This window comes from Dendrobates tinctorius, unplaced genomic scaffold (assembly GCF_039654945.1).
Source record: "Dendrobates tinctorius isolate UK_male_01 unplaced genomic scaffold, ASM3965494v1 ptg000143l, whole genome shotgun sequence".
NCBI lineage: Eukaryota > Metazoa > Chordata > Amphibia > Anura > Dendrobatidae > Dendrobates > Dendrobates tinctorius.
The window spans coordinates 30,566,403-30,589,789 of record NW_027361810.1 but is presented as its reverse complement, the minus strand read 5'-3'; the positions used below and the strand labels follow the sequence as shown (position 1 = coordinate 30,589,789).

The 23,387-nt window shown below is 41.3% G+C and overlaps 1 protein-coding gene across 18 annotated transcripts in view; it reads left to right on the top strand.

Moving 5' to 3' along the window:
* The window catches only part of BAZ2B (bromodomain adjacent to zinc finger domain 2B), a 379,566-nt gene that overhangs the window by 259,360 nt on the left and 96,819 nt on the right, over nt 1–23,387 (top strand). For 11 of the 18 annotated variants that reach the window (XM_073545694.1, XM_073545699.1, XM_073545704.1 and 8 more), the window contains 4 exons: nt 6,814–6,984; nt 16,177–16,329; nt 16,686–16,870; nt 23,101–23,289. In XM_073545694.1, the coding sequence (XP_073401795.1) occupies nt 6,814–6,984; nt 16,177–16,329; nt 16,686–16,870; nt 23,101–23,289 (698 nt within the window). The remainder of the gene's footprint in view (nt 1–6,813; nt 6,985–16,176; nt 16,330–16,685; nt 16,871–23,100; nt 23,290–23,387) is intronic. The other 7 variants (XM_073545710.1, XM_073545708.1, XM_073545711.1 and 4 more) reach the window with 1 other exon arrangement.

Sequence of the window (23,387 nt, the reverse complement as noted above, 5' to 3'; positions counted from 1 at the left end):
CAGTGCAGATCACTAAAATGCCACAGTGCCCATAGGTGTGTTGTCTATTCGGAAATGGCTGTCGGTGATTGGAATACAATCGTCTGCTTTTTTATCCACAAACTGCACTCTCTTGTCCATGTCTGCTGTTCCAACTTAAGGCCCCTATACATATTAGACTAATTTTGGCTGAACCCATCGATATCGATGATCTAATGTGTATGGGGGGGCGACGGCCGACACGGTCGGGAGAGATAACGATCGCGCATGTTCGATTTCGGACTCCTAATTGCATTATTCTCCTGAAAATAAGCCACCGACTGACCTGTTCATAGAGAACCCAACGAGCAATCCTCTGTATGGGAGCGTCGGCTGAGACGGCTGCCAGCAAACGGAAAGGGTGCAGTCAGACGTCCGTAAAAATCGGACCGAGGTCGGATCGCTGTGCACAAATTGGCCGGCACATGAAGCTTTCACGCTTGGGTTGGAGCAGCCGCCGGCCAGTCCGTGCACTGCATTCCATACTCATTCAGATGTATACGGACCTCTGACTCCATCCTAATGTTTATGGTCGGCTTTAGCCCCTTGTTCAGCTGAACAGTGTGCTGCATTACCAGATACGGACTATTGAGTGGCACTGAAAAAAACTTTTATCTAGTCTCCCCCCCATTACTTATTTACTGCTAAAATAACTTGCTATGTTTACCTGTAGGCTTAAAGGAGTTGTTCATGGATTATATATTGCTGACCTACCCTTTGGTAGACATTATCCATATCAGACGGGTGGAGGTCCGACACCTGGCGCCCCCAATGACCAGCAGTTTATATGGTCAAATATGCAAACTATACAGAGCTGGAACAGCGCAGCTCTGTACACTGTGTAGTAGTTGTTCTGGGAGGGGGGGCAGCAGCTCAGCTCCCACTCACTTCATTAGGGCTGTAAACAGGTGATCAGTAGGTGCTTGCAGGTGTCGAACCCCCCAGTCTTATATTGATGACCTATCCCAAGTACTGTACAAGCCCCTAAAAGGATGTCACAAAATGCATGTCTCGCTATAGATGGACCACAGTTTATCACTGCCCTTTCTCAAAATGCTGTTTTTCATGTTTTCTGGGATTGTATCTGGTATCACAAATTCACTCAATTTATTATATCTGCAAAATATTCATCAGCCGCCGCCGTTTCAGGTTTTGCAGCGTGGCGTCTTTGCAGAAGCCGTATTTGTGCCGTGCTTTCTTATTGTTCCGCATCCTGGGGATGTTTTATCTGTTTTGCAAACTATAAATTATAGCAGGAGAGAGAGCTTTACAGGAATACAGCTAAGATGAAAGCTAATTGCTAGGAAAGTTAAGTAGGTATTTTCTTTGTCACCATAAATGTATAACTAGCATTATCTGTAATACTCTGTACCGTGGGCAGATGGACAGAAGTATTAAGAGTCCACGGTATAATTAGTCTTGTTGTTTTGGAAGGATTCAGCCTATGCAAAGACCTCTGTCTAGACGAGCCATAAAAGCTGCTGTGAAATTAACAGAAAAAGACAAGCAAAAGAAAAACCAGAAAATGGATTTTTGTCTATCGCCATTTCTAATTTTTACATGGTAGGTGGGGGACCTGGGACAGACTTTGCATTGGGGTCTAAAGAATTACAAATTTGTGAACAGATTTTGGGTAACAGTTGTTATTCTATGTATGTGGGAAATAAAGCAGCATTCTTTTTAAGCTCATACCAATCATATTAAAGGGGATTTGACATGATCATGTAAAATTTGAAATTAGTGGTACCGCTGTGTGGCTCCTAGTGCAACAATAAAAATGATACCGATTTTGTAGTAATGTGATGTGCCAACTCTGATAAATTAAGCTTTAAAGCCACATGCAAACTAGCCTGGATGTGCATTGGGGTGTGTCAATATCCATAGAGTGCACTGACACGCCCCCAATGCACTTCCAGGCTAATTTGCACATGGATTCAATGACTGATTTCCCAGTGCTGGCACATCAGATTTCTACAAAGTCGGTATCATTTTTGTTGTTGCACTAGGACCCTTACAGCTGTACCCCTAGTTTCAATAGTAAAATTGTCTTGGCAGGTTCTCTTTAAGAGAACCTCCGCTCTATTAATTTTCTATTGGGCTGGTGGAAACGAAGGAGAGCTGTATTCATTTTTTTTATTCCAGCAGTCCAAACAATGAATAGAGCAGAGGTCGAATATGTGTACCACCACTCCATTCAAGATGGGGCTCAGCAGAGACCAGCTCTCGGGGTTCCTGGGATCGATGTGAATACCAGAGGTCAGACCCCCAATGATCAACATGGTATCCCCTATCACTTGGATGAAGGGAAAATTTACAATTTTGGGAATTCTCTTTTAGGCCCTCTGGTAAGCGCTGGGGGGGGCTACAGGTCCCAGCATGCTCGTTTCTATTTGTAGGTCACCATGAGATTTATGGCAATTCAACGGGAGCCGAAAATTCACAGTTTTCCATAAAACTGCATAAGGAATATAAAATGAAATATAAGTTGCCTACAGCTCTTCTTCAGCAGCGAACCTGCTCCTTTCAGCATGCCGTGCAAGCATTTTACTCTAGCATTTTAGACATTGAGCTTCAATTCCCAGCATGCTTATCTGGCATATTATATAATAAACTATAACCTCCGCACACTTGGCGCGCATTCAAGACGATGAATGTTTAATCCTATTAAATCTGCAGATTACAAGCCTGTTTTCTTTAAGCATTGTATACCTATTTTCTAATATTGCGGAAAGTCTTTTCTATGTGAAGTGTCTGCAATGTTAGGGCTCATACCCATCGACCAAAAAAAACCGGTCCGATTTCCGGACTGAAAAAAAACGGACGAGTGTCATACAAGTGGCATGCGAGTACAATGCGATTTTTCTCACATAGCATCCGTATGACATCCGTGTGCAATGCGTTTTTTTTTCTCTGCAGCTATTTTTCTACAGTCATTTACAGTGTTCTATGACACACAATGGTAATGTATCCGTAAAAAACGGATGGAAAACGGATTTTCCATTTTTCGTCCGTGTTTTTTTTCACACCCATTGACTTGCATTGGCGAGTCTCATCCGAGAATCGAAGCAAATCTCAGCATGCTGCGATTTTTTTTTTTTTCTCAGTCCGATTTCAGCTGAGAAAAAAATCGCAAATGAGATGTCACCTATTGAATAACATTGGTCCAAGTGCAATCTGATTTTTTTTATCTGATTGCACTCGTCCGTATTTCTCACCAGTGAGTATGAGCCCTATAGCGTACATACAGACGAGGCGATCTTCTTGTGCTTTTATTTGCCGGGTCTATTGCAAAACTTTGGGAAAAGTCCTGCTTTTTCTTTTTGTAATCTCCCAGCAGTAAATGCTGAATTTTGTTTTGTAATACAGTAAGTGTCTAACAAAGTAATAATAGAAAAAAAAAATAAATAAATAAATAAAATATATATATATATATATATATATATATATATATATATATATATGTGTGTGTGTATTTAGATGTCATATTTGTTTAGATGTTATTATATATATTATGTGCATATATATATATATTTATAGTATGTACGTATATATATTCTGTTTATGTAATATATATTTATAATATATTTATAGAATATATATTCTATATATTTGTATATATGTACAGCAGGTGAAATAAGTATTGAACACGTCGCCACTCCGAAAGATATTTCTAAAGGTGCTACTTGACATGAAATTCTCACAAAAAAACAGCAACCGGCTTTTATATGAAGTGACTTCACCTGGGAAAATCTCGGCAGGTTCGCCAGTGACTTAACAATGTCTTATCCACAAACCCTTAGGTAGATTTACCTGCAAAGTTTTTTGGCAGTGGTAAAAAAAAAAATCATTAAAAGTGTTTACCCATCACATCCCATGGGACATCTGATTTACAACTCTCATTTGGGTTATAGAGGGAAGTGGTCAGAGTTGCCAACCTGAGTTTTATCTAATTTCCAGACAATTTATCCAAAAATCACAGGCATAGAGGCTTTAGCGGAAGAGGTTCTCAGTGAGCTGGATCCGGCTGGCTTTGCCTTTCATTGGAATAGCAGCATGCTGTAATGTATTTTCCATGTAGTGGCAACTTTAAAGCCCACATGAAATCAGGTACACATTAGACTAATGTCAGCTGAGCTTGTCAATGTTTCCAGAAAAACAGAACTTCCTCCTGATCTCGTACAGCCCCATTCTTCTGGCTGGGCTATTGAAAGGATGAATATGAGACGAATGTGGAGATGGCTACAGTCAGGGCATATGGTAGTCTTGGAGAAAGTGGATCCTGGAATATTAGGACCTTCTGCAGGATATAGATATCTTCGGAGGCCTTTGCATTTTTTTTTTTTTGCTTAAATGCATGTATTATGGGCATTTATGTTTTATTAACCTTTTCACACAATTTGGCCTTTCCGGACTCTGTGTTTCCCAGCCCATTGCTGGTTGCTGAATTAGTTGACTGAGAATCAGTCAGAGAGCTCGTTCTGAGTTTGCTTCTTTTCTCAAGTCTCTTTCAGTGTGATCTGTGGTGATATCAGCACAAAGGAGCTCAGAAAAAAATAGATAAAAGAGTTATAAACTATCTGTTTAGAATGAGTACACTGATGGTGTCTCAGTTGAATCCTCTCGCAGCCAACAATAGACAATGTAACACGGAGGCTATAAGAGGCAAACGATGCTACATTTTTAATAGACCCAAATTGCATTTTAAGCTCAAAAATACATGCATTTAAATAAAAAAAGGCATCGAAATCCTTTATATATTTTTATATATATATTTTCATCTTTTACATTTTAAAAATTACAAAAAGGAAAATGGGCAGATGTAAAAGTTTTGCCACCCTGCATGGTTAGTATTTAGTAGAACCCCCTTTTATAAGTATCACAGCTTGTAAACTCTTTCTGTTGCCAGACAAGTGTCTTTCAATTCTTATTGGAGGCATTTTCATCCATTCTTCCTTTGAAAATTCCACCAGTTCTGTGAGATTCCTGGGTTGTCTTGCATTCTCTGCTGTTTTGAGGTCTAGCCACAGATTTTCAATGATGTTCAGATCAGGGGACTGTGAGGGCCATTGTAAAACCTTAAGCTTGAGCCTTTTAAGGTCGTCTATTGTGGATTTTAACGTGTGTCGTATCATTATCCATTTGTAGAAGCTATCCTCTTTTCAACTTCAGCTTTTTTTTTTTTGCAGATGGTGTTATGCTTACATCAACAATTTGTTAAAATTTAATTGAATCCATTCTTCCCTCTAACCGTGAAATGTTCCCTGTTCCATTGGCTGCAACACAAACCCCAAAGCGTGACTGATCCATGTTTATCTACATACATGTACCTGTTTATTGCTTCCCCTGAATGTCAAGAATATTGACCGTTCCCTATATATATGCAGCTATTACGTAGGATATTGTTATCAATATTTTACAGAAAAATTTCCATTCAATCATTACTACCTGGCTACATTAATACGACCATATTTTCCTTTTGAGTGCTGTCCATAAAAAAATCTAACATTATTCAATTGGGCTTCAGACGACCAGTATTTACATGGTCGCCTAAAAAAATCGCTATAATAAAGTAACTTGGCACTCAACTGAATGATCCTTTTTGAAAATAAGTTTTTATAAAAACTTATTTTCAAAAAGGATCATTCAGTTGAGTGCCAAGTTACTTTATTATTCACTTGGGTCTGGGTAACCTACTTGTGCACCCTGTAGTAGTGCCACGCTATACTTTACACGCCTAAAAAAAATCGCGACATGCACTAAATCAGATTCCATCCGGATCAAACATATCATCCAATGTTTATGGACGTATTTCCATAATTAACATTGGAAACTGTTTTTAGTTTTGCAAATATTATTCACTGCTCATGTAAAAAAAAAATGGGTTTCATACTGATCACAATACAGATGAAAAATCAAATTTTTTTTTTTTCTAAATGAAAATTGTATGATTGTTTATATGTTCTTGTGGACTTAGCCTCCGTTGGGGGGGGGGGGGGGGTCACCTCATTAAATTCCAAAAATGATGTATTGTCTCATAGGTATATGCTTCGGTTTAGATTAGAGATGATCAAAAAGATTTGCAGGAACCCGGTCCAGCTGCCACATCGTTTCTTGGTGGCCATCAACCAGAGCTCTGCAATCCTGAAACCCGGCACCTCTTTTAATTAGTAGACCCAGCACAATGTCATACATGTGTCACGCTGCAACGATGACAAAGGGGCGCTGGGGATTCCAGACGATAGGAGGAGGTTCGCAGAGCTATGGTTGGTAGCCAACAACTTTTGACGAGACGTTGAATCAGGGTCTTTCAAATATTTTTGATCATCTCCAATTTACATGTAATTTTTTTTCCATAATCTAAATAAATATGACAAAGTATGAATAAATGCTTAAGATTGAAATATCCACCAAGTTCAGTACCATAGTTTTCTGATCAGTCAGAATTCTCTTATACGAAAACTAATCCAAGTATATTACGGTACTTTCACATTCACTGAATGGCACCGTTTGTTTGTTTTCTGCACATCCACTTGCCATGTGGCAAAAATGTGTATGTTTTTATTGCAAGTTTTCCCTACTTTGACACAAAGTAATTGGCCATGTGGCAAAAAGTTGGTGCTATTTGACTCATCTGATGGTATACCAAAAAGCATAGTTATAACAAAAAGGGGTTATGCCAGTCTGTAAATGAGGAGTAAACTCATGCAGAAGTTCTTATAATTAATGGGACACCCATCTATAATCTGATTAATTGCGATTATAATAATTGATGTGTGTATTTCTCTGCTTTTCTAGGACACTTGTTCAGAGATCAACCGTTCAATCTGTCCAGTGCCTTTCCAATGATCAGCCACCCAGTCTTTGGTCTGCATGCAGCCAGCTCAGGACATTCCGAATTTGGTGGTTTGGGAATGCTTGGTGCACCCACAGCCTTAGCAGCACATCCCCAGTTGTCACCTTTCCCAGGTAAAGGCTGAAATGACTTTCTCCATGTTTGCATCAGTTTCCTCCATGTTTTCTGCTTTCCACCTGCATTCCAAAAAAATGCTGCAGCTTCCTTTTAAAGTTGATCCTAGTTAGAGTTTAGCAAAAACATTTCCAGGATACTGGTTTAGCGGCTACTTTGTTAGTCCATGTCTGCCGGTCCAGAATCCTGCGACCCTTCTCCTATCTGCACAAATCCCCAGTGCCTCCTCTGATTAGTATGCCTCGTGTGTTGCCATCATTGCGACGTAACACAACCATGGCGTTGCTCCAAGGCACTGGAGGTTCACTTGGTTTTGACCCAGCGGTCATAGACTACCAAAGTGGCTGTTGGTCCAGGATCCTGCAATTCTTTTTGCTCCACTCTAGTCCTTGTGTATGTCTAACACATGCATTTGCTATAAGTGGTGACAACCTGAGTACAATGCTGTGGAATATGTTGGTGCTATGTAAGCAACACACACAAAATAAATATTATACACTCACTGGCCACTTTATTAGGTACACCTGTCCAACTGTGTGTTAAGACTTAATTTCTAATCAGCCAATCACATGGCGGCAACTCAGTGCATTTAGGCATGTAGACATGGTCAAGACAATCTCCTGCAGTTCAAACCGAGCATCAGTATGGGGAAGAAAGGTGATTTGAGTGCCTTTGAACGTGGCATGATTGTTGGTGCCAGAAGGGCTGGTCTGAGTATTTCAGAAACTGCTGATCTACTGGGATTTTCACGCACAACCATCTCTAGGGTTTACAGAGAATGGTCCGAAAAAGAAAAAAAATCCAGTGAGCGGCAGTTCTGTGGCCGGAAATGCCATGTTGATGCCAGAGGTCAGAGGAGAATGGGCAGACTGGTTCGAGCTGATAGAAAGGCAACAGTGACTCAAATTGCCACCCGTTACAACCAAGGTAGGCAGAAGAGCATCTCTGAACGCACAGTGCGTCGAACTTTGAGGCAGATGGGCTACAGCAGCAGAAGACCACACTGGGTACCACTCCTCTCAGCTAAGAACAGGAAACTGAGGCTACAATTTGCACAAGCTCATCGAAATTGGACAGTAGAAGATTGGAAAAACGTTGCCTGGTCTGATGAGTCTCGATTTCTGCTGCGACATTCGGATGGTAGGGTCAGAATTTGGCGTAAACAACATGAAAGCATGGATCCATCCTGCCTTGTATCAACGGTTCAGGCTGGTGGTGGTGGTGTCATGGTGTGGGGAATTTTTTCTGGGCACTCTTTGGGCCCCTTGGTACCAATTGAGCATCGTTGCAACGCCACAGCCTACCTGAGTATTGTTGCTGACCATGTCCATCCCTTTATGACCACAATGTACCCAACATCTGATGGCTACTTTCAGCAGGATAATGCGCCATGTCATAAAGCTCGAATCATCTCAGATTGGTTTCTTGAACATGACAATGAGTTTACTGTACTCAAATGGCCTCCTCAGTCACCAGATCTCAATCCAATAGAGCATCTTTGGGATGAGGTGGAATGGGAGATTCGCATCAGGGATGTGCAGCCGACAAATCTGCGCCAACTGTGTGATGCCATCATGTCAATATGGTCCAAAATCTCTGAGGAATGCTTCCAGCACCTTGTTGAATCTCTGCCACGAAGAATTGAGGCAGTTCTGAAGGCAAAAGGGGGTCCAACCCGTTACTAGCATGGTGTACCTAATAAAGTGGCCAGTGAGTGTAGTACGTAATGTTAGGGAAGAAATGTCATGACGTGACTTGTTACATCAGTGGCTCCTAGTACAGGACCGCACTGGTATAAGTGACCTTGTTACCACTGGCCATTCTGTCACATGTTAGTAAGGGCAGACGACATTGCGAAGGGCCGGATGTTATCCACCAGGGGCGATGCCACTGAGTCAAAAACCTAAATTCAACGATTAAGACGTGTATCTCGATACTTTTATACATATAGTGTATGTGGATTTATGTTTCTGGTAAAAAATAAAGGAGTATTCAAGCCATTAAAGGGGTTTCTAGTACTAGTTTTTATTGATAGACTATTCTTAGGATAGATCATCAATATCAGAATGGTGGTGGACACTCTGTACCCCGCTCTGTAACCCCTCTCTGTACCCATACCGATCACCTGATTCCAGCTCCATAAACAGTGTAGGAAACAGAACCGCACCGCTCCCCACACTTTTTATTGGCCGCTCCACGGTATTCAAGTGAGAAGCTGATCTCCACGCACATCACATGGGGGGGCCTAAGGGGGTCACAATATGGAATAATGGGACTTTGGTCATATGCATTAGACATTGTTTTGTTTTATCTTATTGATTTACAATTGGTAAATTGTTGCATAGTTCTAGACCTTTTGAAAAATAGCCAATGGACTTCATTTTTTTTTTTTATGTTTTATTCGTCATATTGATTGTCTCCATTTGATTTCTTATTTTCTGTGTTGAAAGAAAGTAATGATCGCACAATGCAAATTCTAATAATGGGTGGAGGCCTGTGCTGCCCCGCAGAGCGCAGTTTACCTGCTTAGGCGACTTTGTAAATCTGCCGTCATAGGAAATGACACAAGAAGTAGTTGATGCTTTCAGCTCCTGCAGCTCTGATTTTGAATGAGCGCCTACAGAGCAATGCCAGTCACCGCCAGGCAGCCAGACATGAACCTGTTGTGTTCCGGCTGCTTGTTGTCATCATCCCTCTCCTCCATGCCCGTCTGGCATGCCAATAAACCTCCGTGCCCCGTCGATTTATGCATGTACATAAAATTCAACCTCACAATTTCCTATTTATGTATTTTAAGAAAACAGAATTAACACTTAAAAAAAAAATATCCATATGTTAAAAAAAAAGAAAACATTTAATGTAATGATATTTCAATCGGCCACCATTGGTGGTCCCATAGGTATTGTTACCCAGCTTTCTCATACGTCTGGATAGTGATTCTAACAACACTTGGCAGATTTGTTGCATGGGGTTTGTTTCTGCAGAATGTGCATGAATTTCTCCCTTCCCCAATTTAGAGTATTGAAACATTAGAAGAAAGTTTTGGCAACAAATCTGCTGTATGTGAAAACTGGATATTAACTATTGTAATGAAGGCCACATTATTCATTAAATTACCCAACTATAGATTGAAATGGCTACAAAAGAACAACCAAGTGACCAGTGGGAATTGCTCTCGAAAGGGCCTAAAGGCATTAAAGAAAAGTCGGCCAAACACGATGATTTCAGGACAACCTCGTACAATATACAGGGCCCTTCCAGCGTTCTATTAAAAGAGGATGTTGGAGAGAGAAGGATTGGGTCTGTAGAGTTTCAACGCGTGGTCCTTTTGCTCTCCCAGGAAATAAGTTGCCACTTAGAGATACCAGGCAGTCACTTATTGCTCTTTCACTATTGGAAACCCATGAAGGCTTTGCCATTTACATATATATAGGAGCAATGAGAAATGGGCGTCTAGTTAAAATGTAGCAGAAGCTATATTACAAAATTGGAGCACCAAAGATGGACGGGCCATTTGGGAAGAGTCCAAGAGACCACAAAGTTCTCAGTACTTATTAAGCTCTTAATTCAGGTTCTCCACAAAACACAATGCCACCCCTTTGGCCAAGGGTCCAAACAAGTGTTACTCCTTTGCCCAAGGGTCCAGATTACTCTCAGTAAACCCTTTAGAGCACTGCATATGTTTTCAAATGGAATTCATTTGCTGCTGACTGTAACACAAAGGGCTCTCTCTATCGACCCCACATGCAAATGCATGCTCACTTAGGTGGAATATGCATGTGTTTTCAATGGATAGAGGGGAGTAAGCAGCTGCCAAACACCTCTAGGTATAGCTTATCTCCTGCAGAAGCAAAGGGTTTGGGCATTTAAATCAAACTGCCTGATCCTCCATATAATAAAAGGATGAAGGAGAGAAACAGGAGGTGGTTTGCGGATACTGACGAAATCAGCATGTTCGCCGACTTTACTGGGGGGGGGGTCTTTACATAAGTACCAAACATTTAATTCCGTTGCCTAAATTTCCTACAAAAGAATCTGAAGTCTTTATGGGACACACATCTATTGTGCCACTTTCATAGGTCTATTCTTGGTAGATTTGGCGTGTCAACAGATCCCAAAATCTTTCCCAATAGTAAATCTGCCTAGTTCGGCATTGGTGCAGTCAGTTGTTATTCCAGGAAACCTTATGGCAGCCATAACAGATATATGTAAGTAATGGGAAACTACAATCTTCTACAAATTTTCAATTTTGTTTCTTTTACTGGGAAATGTGAAAGTTATAGTTTTCCTCAATGGGGTTTTTTAGACAGAATTATTTGCTCCATATATGCACGCATTTTTCTGAGCAGAGCTCGGAACATCAATGCGAACCTCATAAAAAAAAAACAAAAACATCCTACTTGGAATAAGACGGCGTCTGGTCGTTGTAAGGAGCATGAATATTCTAGTGTCGGTTACCTGGGAGAAGTCTTTTTCTTGCTTCCTGCGAGACAGCTTATTTTAGTTTGATAAGTTATATAGAGAAAGTTTAGTTATACACGAAGATGTTGTTCCACCTCGGAGGACATATTATGTTGTGCCGTGGGCACCCCAGAGGTTTTACACATACAATCTCTGAAGCTATCAAATCTCCAGCTGTTGTTGCTACTTATTTTGTCCTCTTTGGAGAAAATGAATGGTACTTGTTACTGCGGTTCTCCAAAGACATTTGAAATCATTGAGTATGTACTGGCCTTTAGGGAGCCATTGTATGTACTGTAATCTACAGCCTCGTCCTAATAGGCTTTGTACAGTGGCGGAATCTATGCACTATACCGTTCTCCTCCTTTATACATACAGAAAGCCTCAGAGGCGTCTTGTCTAATACCTGAGCCCAGATCACCAGTCATAGCCGGCCTATTTTAGCACGAAAAAAAAATTATTATGGAAATTGTGATCTCTCTGTCCACATTCTGCATAGAAAAGCACTCAGGCTCTATTAGAGTGCCACAAATCACAAGCCATTATAATGCCGCCATTCCTGGAATATCAGCAGGAAACTAACTTTGATATAATAATAAAATAAAACATGCCAAGTCATCACACCCACTTCATGGGAATTTTCATACTTGCTCATCTTTCAGTCCTTGCTCGGGGATAAAGTAACGGGCTGTATTTTTAAAAGACTATTCGATGGGAGTCTAGATCTAGGTTTCTAGATCTTCATGGGTCATGAATAGAACTGGGCAGTATCTAAGACATTTTTATGTGCTACGATACACATAGTAGTTTTCACACCATAGCCAGATAGTAGATATCATCATAAAATGGTAATTAGTGGGAGTCTTGGGTGTAGGTACAATATGGGTCATTCATATACCACCATGGAGAGTGGAGACCCAGCCCAGAGACTGAGATGGATCCACTGGGTATCAATATGGCATTTCTTGGCCATGCCCAAGATAGTGGAAATTGGCCCAAGACTTATGGAAAGAGTACATGCAGAGACAAACCCCAGACCCCTCTGTCCCATATGGAAAACCAAAACCCCTCTGTCCCATATGGAAAACCAAACAAAATAATGAGGGGCTCACTTTGATCTTGTAGTTAGGCCACCTTTCTTCCGTGTAACTCATTAGTGTTGGTCCTGCCAGTCCTGAGAACAGGATAATTTTAGAACTAAAATGCACACACTCTTCACATTACACCCACAAACATAAATATATTTTATCGGGGTTTTATGCGATATGAGAAGCATAAAGGAAATTACACATTATTTTAAAAAATATAAATCTAAAAAATTGCGAAGTGCATTTGTATTCAGCCCCCTGTAGTCTGATACCCCTATATAAAATCCTAAGTGACTAATTGCCTCCATAAGTCACATAATTTAGTAAATAGAGTACACCGGTGTGTAATTTCTTCTCAGTATAACTACAGTTGTTTTGTGAAGGCCTCAGAGGTTTGTTAAAGAACATTACAGATCAAACAGCATCATGAAAGCCAAGGAACACACCAGACAGGTCAGGAATAAAGTTGTTTAGAAAGATAAAGCAGGCATAGGTTATATTGAAAAATAAAAAAAATAGTGCCCAAACTCTGAACATCTCATGGAGCACTGTTCAATCCATCATCCAAAAATATAAGCAGTATGGCACAACTACAAACCAACCGAGACATGGCCGTCCTCCTAAACTGACATGCAAAGAAAGGAGAGCACTAATTAGAGAAGCTGTCAAGAGGTCCATTGTCACTGAAGAGGGGGCTACTGAGATCCACAGCGCAGGTGGAAGAATCAGTCCACAGGACAACTTAGACAACGTTCACACGTTCAATATTTTACATCAGTATTTGTAAGCCAAAACCAAGAGTTGGTAAAAAAATACAGAAGTGGTGCATGTGTTTCTATAAAACTTTTCCTCTGATTGTCCCACTCCTAATTTTGGCTTACAAATACTGCCCAAATACTGAACGTGTGAAGGTGGTCCTAGTCATATACACCACAAATCTGGATCTTTGGAACAGTGGCAAGAAGAAAGCAATTTTGGAAAGCAATCCATAAGAAGTCCCTTTTGCAGTTTGCAAGGAGACACAGCTAGCTTGTGGAAGAAGGTGCTCATATCAGATGAGACCAAAGTAGAACTTCTTGGTCTAAATGCAAAATGCTATGTGTGGTGGAAAACTAACACTGCACATCACCCTGAAAACACCATCCCCACCATCAAACATAGTGGGGGCAGCATTATGATGAGGGGATGCTTTTCTTTAGCAAGAGCTGATGGGAAGCTTGATGTAGATAAATACAGGGCAATCCTGAAGGATTCATATTTCAGGAGGACAATAACCCTAAACATACTGTCAGAGTGTCCGAGAGAGCTACAATGGATGGTTTAGATCAAAACATATTCATGTGTGTGAATGGCCCAGTTACAGTCCACACCTAAATCTCATTGAGAATTTGTGGCAAGTCTTGGAAAATGCTGTTCAGACGTCTCCATCCTATCTCACTGAACTAGCGCGATGGTTCAAAGAAGAATGGGAAAACATTTCATCCTCTAGATATGAAGAGCTGGTGGAGACAGACCCCAAAACACTTGCAGGAGTAATAGCAGTAAAAGGTGGTCATATAAAGAATTGACTTCGGGATGGCTGAATACAAATTCACATCACAGTTTTCAAATTTATATTTTTAAAATAGAAAAACATGTATCACTTCCTTTACACTCCACAAATACTTAGTACTTTGTGTTGGAATATCACATAAAATCTCTATAAAATACATTTAAGTTTGAGGGTGTAATGTGAAAACAAATGTGGGGTATGAATACTTTATAAATATACTATGTGTGTGTGTATGTATGTATATATATACACACACACACACACACACATATATATATATATATATATATATATATATATATATATATATATATACAGTACAGACCAAAAGTTTGGACACACCTTCTCATTCAAAGAGTTTTCTTTATTTTCATGACTATGAAAATTGTAGATTTACGCTGAAGGCATCAAAACTATGAATTAACACATGTGGAATTACATAATTAACAAAAAAGTGTGAAACAACTGAAAATATGTCTTATATTCTAGGTTCTTCAAAGTAGCCACCTTTTGCTTTGATTACTGCTTTGCACACTCTTGGCATTCTCTTGATGAGCTTCAAGAGGTAGTCACCGGAAATGGTCTTCCAACAGTCTTGAAGGAGTTCCCAGAGATGCTTAGCACTTGTTGGCCCTTTTGCCTTCACTCTGCGGTCCAGCTCACCCCAAACCATCTTGATTGGGTTCAGGTCTGGTGACCGTGGAGGCCAGGTCATCTGGTGTAGCACCCCATCACTCTCCTCCATGGTGAAATAGCCCTTACACAGCCTGGAGGTGTGTTTGGGGTCATTGTCCTGTTGAAAAATAAATGATGGTCCAACTAAACGCAAACCGGATGGAATAGCATGCCGCTGCAAGATGCTGTGGTAGCCATGCTGGTTCAGTATGCCTTCAATTTTGAATAAATCCCCAACAGTGTCACCAGCAAAGCACCCCCACACCATCACACCTCCTCCTCCTCCATGCTTCACGGTGGGAACCAAGCATGTAGAGTCCATCCGTTCACATTTTGTGCGTCGCACAAAGACACGGTGGTTGGAACCAAAGATCTCAAATTTGGACTCATCAGACCAAAGCACAGATTTCCACTTGTCTAATGTCCATTCCTTGTGTTCTTTAGCCCAAACAAGTCTCTTCTGCTTGTAGCCTGTCCTTAGCAGTGGTTTCCTAGCAGCTATTTTACCATGAAGGCCTGCTGCACAGAGTCTCCTCTTAACAGTTGTTGTAGAGATGTGTCTGCTGCTAGAACTCTGTGTGGCATTGACCTGGTCTCTAATCTGAGCTGCTGTAAACCTGCGATTTCTGAGGCTGGTGACTTGGATGAACTTATCCTCCGCAGCAGAGGTGACTCTTGGTCTTACTTTCCTGGGGCAGTCCTCATGTGAGCCAGTTTCTTTGTAGCGCTTGATGGTTTTTGCCACTGCACTTGGGGACACTTTCAAAGTTTTCCCAATTTTTCGGACTGACTGACCTTCATTTCTTAAAGTAATGATGGCCACTCGTTTTTCTTTACTCAGCTGCTTTTTTCTTGTCATAATACAAATTCTAACAGTCTATTCAGTAGGACTATCAGCTGTGTATCCACCAGACGTCTGCACAACACAACTGATGGTCCCAACCCCATTTATAAGGCAAGAAATCGCACTTATTAAACCTGACAGGGCACACCTGTGAACTGAAAAACATTTCCGGTTACTACCTCTTGAAGCTCATCAAGAGAATGCCAAGAGTGTGCAAAGCAGTAATCAAAGCAAAAGGTGGCTACTTTGAAGAACCTAGACTATAAGACATATTTTCAGTTGTTTCACACTTTTTTGTTAATGATATAATTCCACATGTGTGAATTCATAGTTTTGATGCCTTCAGAGTGAATCTACCATTTTCATAGTCTTTAAAATATAGAAAACTCTTTGAATGAGAAGGTGTGTCCAAACTTTTGGTCTGTACTGTATATATGAACTTTCCCACATTTTTTACGTTACACTCATAAACTTAATTTTTTTTGTTATATATGTGTCAAATATGCCTTGTCTACAATGTCCGTGTGATACACGATATGTAACTAGAAGCTTTTATTTTTCTGAGGTGCAGAATGGTGGAGAGCGGCCGACCCGCACACCCGCGCTGCTTTCTTCCCCCCGTTGCTTGGAATCCCACCCATATTTACTCCCCCATCGCAGAACCATGACTCCTCATTTCATCTACGGAGCGCTGGGAAAAATAACCGTGGAGGAACCGAGAAGGGTACGGCATAAAATGTGCACGTGTATTAGTTAGTTGGTGATTCCGTGTTAATCCTTGAACTTCTTGATTAATAGTTTGGGGGTTTTAATGAAATAAACGTCCAATATAATTACAATTATCGCTGTTTTATCAGCCACTTGTTAGTATGCTAATTACAGTTATTAGTTAAGCTATACAAATGTAATTAGTATTTGCCTTGAGTACATTTCATTTGTTTCTTACAATGTAGTATATAATTGCATTCGGTATATTTGTTTGTTCTTTTGTGTAGTGACTTGAAGATTTTTTTTCATTTCCTTTTTACTGCATTTTCCCACTTTTTTTCACTTGTACTTGGGCTTTCTTCTTACCTACAGGCATGAATGGATCTATAAACGGAGGTAGTCCCACACTAGTGACTAGTAACTGTGCCCCTGTGTTATCAACCACTACCACCAACAGCCCGGGACAAGTAAAGAATGCAAGCACCGGAGCGGGTAACCGTGCAAGCGGCCAGGAGCAAAGCAAGTCAGATGGCAGAAGTGAAAAGAATAAAGATAAGGTTCGATTTGCTAACATGAGTTACACTATATGTGTTTGCTTTTTGATCATTTCAATAAGGGCCTTAGTCCTATCAGCAGGTGTTGGTAGAAAGGAAAGCTGATGGCCTCTGTGATCATACCCTCCACTGTTTGGTAAGTTATCTCCTATTCCTTCCGATACACAATAATGTTTATGGCCCTGATACACGGTAAATGGAAATTGGCCGAAACAAATAATTTCAACCATAACGAAATACTGTTGGCTGGATTGTTGAAACGAATGCTTGTTCGTTTCCACTGATGGCCAGCTGATGAACGTTCACTATCGCTTTAAAGATCGACTGGGTATGTTGGGATTTTTTTTAAGCCAGTCACAAGCACAGACTTTTTCATTGGCCAAAAAATTCCAACATTTCCTATCCAAAAATTGACAGTCCATATTTGTCTCATGTATATGGGGGACATGTTGGAAATAACCCTTTAAATAAAGCTGTCCATACATTTTGATAGCTATTCCTCCCAACTCATATCCCCATACTCCCCATACACATGCACACTTGGCTGAGCGTTCGTGTGTTCCCAATAGAGAGAGTGGAATAGTCTGCTGACCCTCTTGGTGGCGTATTGTCCTCCCTGAGAAGAAAGTATCAAGGATGTTGAAATTCAACTTTTTTCCCCTCAAACATCAACAGTCATGAAAGACTCTGGGTACCACTACACAGTAGATGGTCAGCAGGTTCTGCTGAAATGATCGGGTTTGGTCTACGTTCAGTCTAATATAAATGGCCACCTTAAGCATATGTACGCACAATGTTTTTTCAGGCAAGTCTGCTCCGAAATCCACCTGAAAAAGCGCTAACTAAATGCTCAAAAAAATGAAACATATGGATTTCTTCAGTAAAAACCACTTGCTGTTCATATGTTCAGCCTTTTGAGCGTCTTTCAACCGCTCCAGGTTTCCGAAGACGCCAAGTTGTTAAAAGAAGTGATCAAAGCAATCTTCAGGCGTTTTCCTCTCCGAAGATGCTCTATACTTTACACCAAAAGTCTTTTGGATGGTTCAAAAGACAGACATTCTGGGAAAACTCTCAAAATAACTGCTAGTGGCCAAAAATCTCAAAAAGTGCTCAGTAAATTGCTAAACATAATACTCTCAAAAAGACACTTTGGGGGGAAAAAAAACCTGTAGTGGTTTCCGCATGATAATCTTTTCCTGTTTGACCACCTGGAAAAGATGTCAGGTACACACATCTTTAGCCCGAATTGATACAAAAAAATGAATGCCACTGGCACTAACTGAGAGTACCTTACAGGTTCCCAGCCACAAATATACGCCTCTGAAACCACAGGGTTAATATAAAATATAAGAAATAAACTAGGCTATTGCGCAAAGTGACAAGATGTAATATCCCACCAGGCAGCTACAAAGATTATTTCACAATTACCTTAACCCCTTCATGACCCAGCCTATTTTGACCTTAATGACCTGGCCATTTTTGGCAATATTGACCAGTGTCCCTTTATGAGGTAATAACTCAGGAACGCTTCAACGGATCCTAGCGATTCTGAGATTGTTGTTTCGTGACATATTTGGCTTCATGTTAGTGGTAAACTTAGGTCAATAATGTTTTCATTTATTTGTGAAAAAAACGGAAATTTGGCGAAAATTTTGAAAATTTCGCAATTTTCACATTTTTAATTTTTATTCCGTTAAACGAGAGAGTTATGTGACACAAAATAGTTAATAAATAACATTTCCCACATGTCTACTTTACATCAGCACAATTTTGGAAACAAAATTTTTTTTTGTTGGGAAGTTATAAGGGTTAAAAGTTGACCAGCGATTTCTCATTTTTACAACAAAATTTACAAAACCATTTTTTTAGGGACCACCTAACATTTGAAGTCACTTTGAGGGGTCTATATGGCAGAAAATACCCCAAAGTGACACCATTCTAAAAACTGCACCCCTCAAGCTACTCAAAACTACATTCAAGAAGATTATTAACCCTTCAGGTGCTTCACAGCTACTAAAGCAATGTGGAAGGAAAAAATGAACATTTTAATTTTTCCAATAAAAAATTTCTTTTAGCATCAATTTTTTCATTTTCACATGGGCAACAGGATAAAATGGATCCTAAAATTTGTTGGGCAATTTCTCCTGAGTACACCGATACCTCATATGTGGTCATAAACCACTGTTTGGGCGCACGTCAGGGCTCAGAAGGGAAGGAGCGTCATTTGACTTTTTGAATGGAAAATATGCTGGAATATTTAGCGGTTGCCATGTCGCGTTTGGAGAGTCCCTGTGCGCCTAAACATTGGAGCTCTCCCACAAGTGACCCCATTTTGGAAACTAGACTCTCCAAGGAACTTATTTAGATGCATAGTGAGCACTTTGAACCGCCAGGTGCTTCACAAATTGATCCATAAAAAAAAAGGACTTTTTTTTCACAAAAATTTTCTTTTAGCCTCAGTTTTTTCATTTTCACATGGGCAGTGGGATAAAATGGATCCTAAAATTTGTTGGGCAATTTCTCCTGAGTGCACAGATACCTCATATGTGGTCATAAACCACTGTTTGGGCACACGGCAGGGTCCCGAAGGGAAGGAGCACCATTTGTCTTTTTGAATGGAAAATTAGCTCCAATCGTTAGTGGACACCATGTCGTGTTTGGAGAGCCCCTGTGTGCCTAAACATTAGAGCTCCCCCACAAGTGACCCCATTTTGGAAACTAGACCACCCAAGGAACTTTTCTAGATGTGTGGTGAGGACTTTGAACCCACAAGTGCTTCACAGAAGTTTATGACCCCATTTTGGAAACTAGACCCCCCAAGGAGCTTATCTAGATGTGTAGTGAGCACTTTGAACCCCCAAGTGCTTCACAGAAGTTTATAAACGCAGAGCCATGAAAATAAAAAATCATTTTTTTTCCTCAAAAATGATTTTTTAGCCCGCTATTTTTTATTTTCACAAGGGTAACAGGATAAATTGGACCCCTAAAGTTGCTGTTCAGTTTGTCCTGAGTACGGTGGCACCCCATATGTGGGAGGGAACCACTGTTTGGGCGCACGGCAGGGCTCAGAAGGGAAGGAGCGCCATTTGACTTTTTGAATGGAAAATTAGCTCCAATCGTTAGCGGACACCATGTCGTGTTTGGAGAGGCCCTGTCTGCCTACACTTTGGAGCTCCCCCACATATCACCCCATTTTGGAAACTAGACCCCCTAAGGAAGTTATCTAGATGCATAGTGAGCACTTTGAACCCCCAGGTGCTTTACAGAAGTGTATAACGCAGAGCTGTGAAAATAAAAATATTTTTTTTCCTCAAAAAATGATTTTTTTAGCCCGCTATTTTTTATTTTCACAATAGTAACAGGAGAAATTGGACCCCAAAAGTTGTTGTCCAGTTTGTCCTGAGTACGCTGGTACCCCATATGTGGGGGGGGACCACTGTTTGGGCACACATCGGGGCTCGGAAGGGAAGTAGTGACGTTTTGAAATACCGACTTGATGGAATGGTCTGCGGGCGTCATGTTACGTTTGCAGAGCCCCTGATGTGCCTAAACAGTGGAAACCCCCTACAAATGACCCCATTTTGGAAACTAGACCACCCAAGGAACTTATCTAGATATGTGGTGAGCATTTTGAACCCCCAAGTGCTTCACAGAAGTTTATAACGCAGAACCGTGAAAATAAAAAAATCTTTTTTTTCCTCAAAAAATGATTTTTTAGCCCGCAATTTTTTATTTTCACAAGGTTAACAGGATAAATTCGACCCCAAAAGTTGTTGTACAGTTTGTCCTGAGTACGCTGGTACCCCATATGTGGGGGGGACAACTGTTTGGGCACACATCGGGGCTCAGAAGGGAAGTAGTGACGTTTTGAAATACCGACTTAATGGAATGATCTGCGGGCGTCATGTTACGTTTGCAGAGCCCCTGATGTGCCTAAACAGTGGAAACCCCCCACAAGTGACCCCATTTTGGAAACTAGACCCCCCAAGGAACTTATCTAGATGTTTGATGAGCACTTTGAACCCCCAAGTGCTTCACCGAAGTTTATAACTCAGAGCCGTGAAAAAAAAAAAATCATTTTTTTTCACAAAAATCATTTTTTTAGCCCCCAATTTTTTATTTTCCCAAGGGTAACAGGAGAAATTAGACTCCCAAAGTTGTTGTGCAATTTTTCCTGAGTACGCTGATACCCCATATGTGGGGGTAAACCACTGTTTGGGCACACGTCGGGGCTCGGAATGGAGAGAGTGCTGTTTGACATTTTGAACGCAAAATTGGCTGGAATAAATCGTGGCGCCATGTCGCGCTCGGAGACCCCGTGATGTGCCTAAACAGTGGAAACCCCTCAATTCTAACTCCAACCCTAACTCCAACACACCCCTAACCAAAATCCCACCCTAATAATAACCCTAACCACAGCCCTAACACCAACACACCCCTAACCCTAATCCCAACTCTAACCCTAACTACAAGCCTAACCCTAACCCTAATTCCAGCCCTAACCCTAATTCCAGCCCTAACCCTAATTCCAGCCCTAACCCTAATTCCAGCCCTAACCCTAATTCCAGCCCTAACCCTAATTCCAACCCTAACCCTAATTCTAGCCCTAACCCTAATTCCAACCCTAACCCTAATTTTAACCCTAACCCTAACCCTAATTCTAGCCCTAACCCTATTTCTAACCCTAACCCTATCTGTAACCCTTATTCCAACCCTAACCCTAATTCCAACCCTAACCCTAGTTCGAACCCTAAATGGAAAAAAAAATATTTTTTTTATTTTATTATTTGCACCTGGCTATGGGGGTGATAAAAGGGGGGTGTATTTACTTTTTTTTTCATTTTGATCACTGTGAGAGTGTATCACAGTGATCAAAATGAAAAATGAACGGGCAACCGGCAAATTCATGGGCGCCGCCATCTTGGACAATGGCAGGCGCACTGCGCATGCGCCCGCCATTTTGCAAGATGGCGGCGCCCATGATCCGGACGCCGGGAGCCACGGCGGGACACCGGGAGCACGATCGGAGGTCCTGGGGGCATCGGAAGGTGGGAGGGAGCGATAGACAGGGGAGGGGGAGCAGATGATGACGGCGGCGAACGATTGCCGCCGTCCATCGGTGGCGGGGGCCGATCGGCCCCGCCAGTCGGTGTGTGGGGGGGTCGGGGGTCAGTGTCCAGCCATGTCCGATGCTATTGCAGCATCGGCCATGGCTGGATTGTAATATTTCACCAAATTTCATTGGTGAAATATTACAAATCGCTCCGATTGGCTGTTTCACTTTTAACAGCCAATCAGAGCGATCGTAGGCACGTGGGGGCTAAGCCACGCCCCCAGGGATTAACTGTAGAGTGTCCTTTGTGTGCGGGTCGGGTGACCTTTCAGTGACCCCGGTCACCCGACCCGCAGGGGGGCTATTTATAGCATGACGCCTACGTAGGCGTCATAGGTCGTTTGGGCACGACTTTTCATGACGCCTACGTAGGCGTCATGGGTCGTGAAGGGGTTAATGGGTGTTGATGTACTAAATCCTAAAGCTGGCAGTCCAGACTTCACATGTCTATAGGTAAATAGAAGAAAGTCATAAATCCATATCCATAACGTCCATTCCCACTGGGATGGACCTTGTGAGTTTAACTCCGCCCAAGCTTCTGAGATGGTGCCCCGGCCAGCAGCTACTATCCCAGTGTCTGTGATGCACACAAGGAACTTCGGATGCAGATGGTAACGTCACTTCGTATAGCTACAAATTCCTGCTAGGTCCAGAACACTGCGTTATCCAATGGATATGGACTTTTTACATTATTTATCTATGGACAATTGAAGTTTGGACTGCCAGTTTTAGGATTTAGTACATCAACATCTATTAAGGTAATTGTGAAATCATTTGTGTAACTGCCTGGTGGGCACTATGTTTGACGGTGGGGATGGTGTTTTGAGGTGCCTGGTGGGATATTATACCTTTTCACCTAGCCTAGCTTGTTAATTATATTCTTTAGGCAGAAGTGTCTTCAGACTTTCCTTCATCTGGGGTAAAAGCTTGTTTGCAGTCCTGTGTCTAAATACCCTAATCAAGGAAAACTGGTTTATTGGTGCTCCTATTGGCATCCAGTGTCTGGGCACAAGCTTTATAAGACCCCCTCCACCCATACACCCCTGACTGAGGACTGTGTTATATTTGATAATGAGCAATAGATCAATTCTGTTTAGATATCACTTATTATTTTCTATAGCAGAAACAAAGGAAAAAAACTGTTGAAAGTTCCAGTTCCAGCGATTCTGGGTCTTCATCCGATACATCTAGTGATGGAGCCAGTAGCAGCGATTCTGATGACTTAGAGGAAGAGGATCAAAGCATAGAAGAGAGTGATGATGATGACTCCGAATCTGAGAGTGAAGCACAAACTAAAAAAAAGAGCAAGGTACAACTCCTATACTCTTCCTTATTCCAAATGTATAAAACAGAACTTTTCCATTTAGGAAAATCACCAACCTCAGGGTCTGTGATCAGACCCGCCAA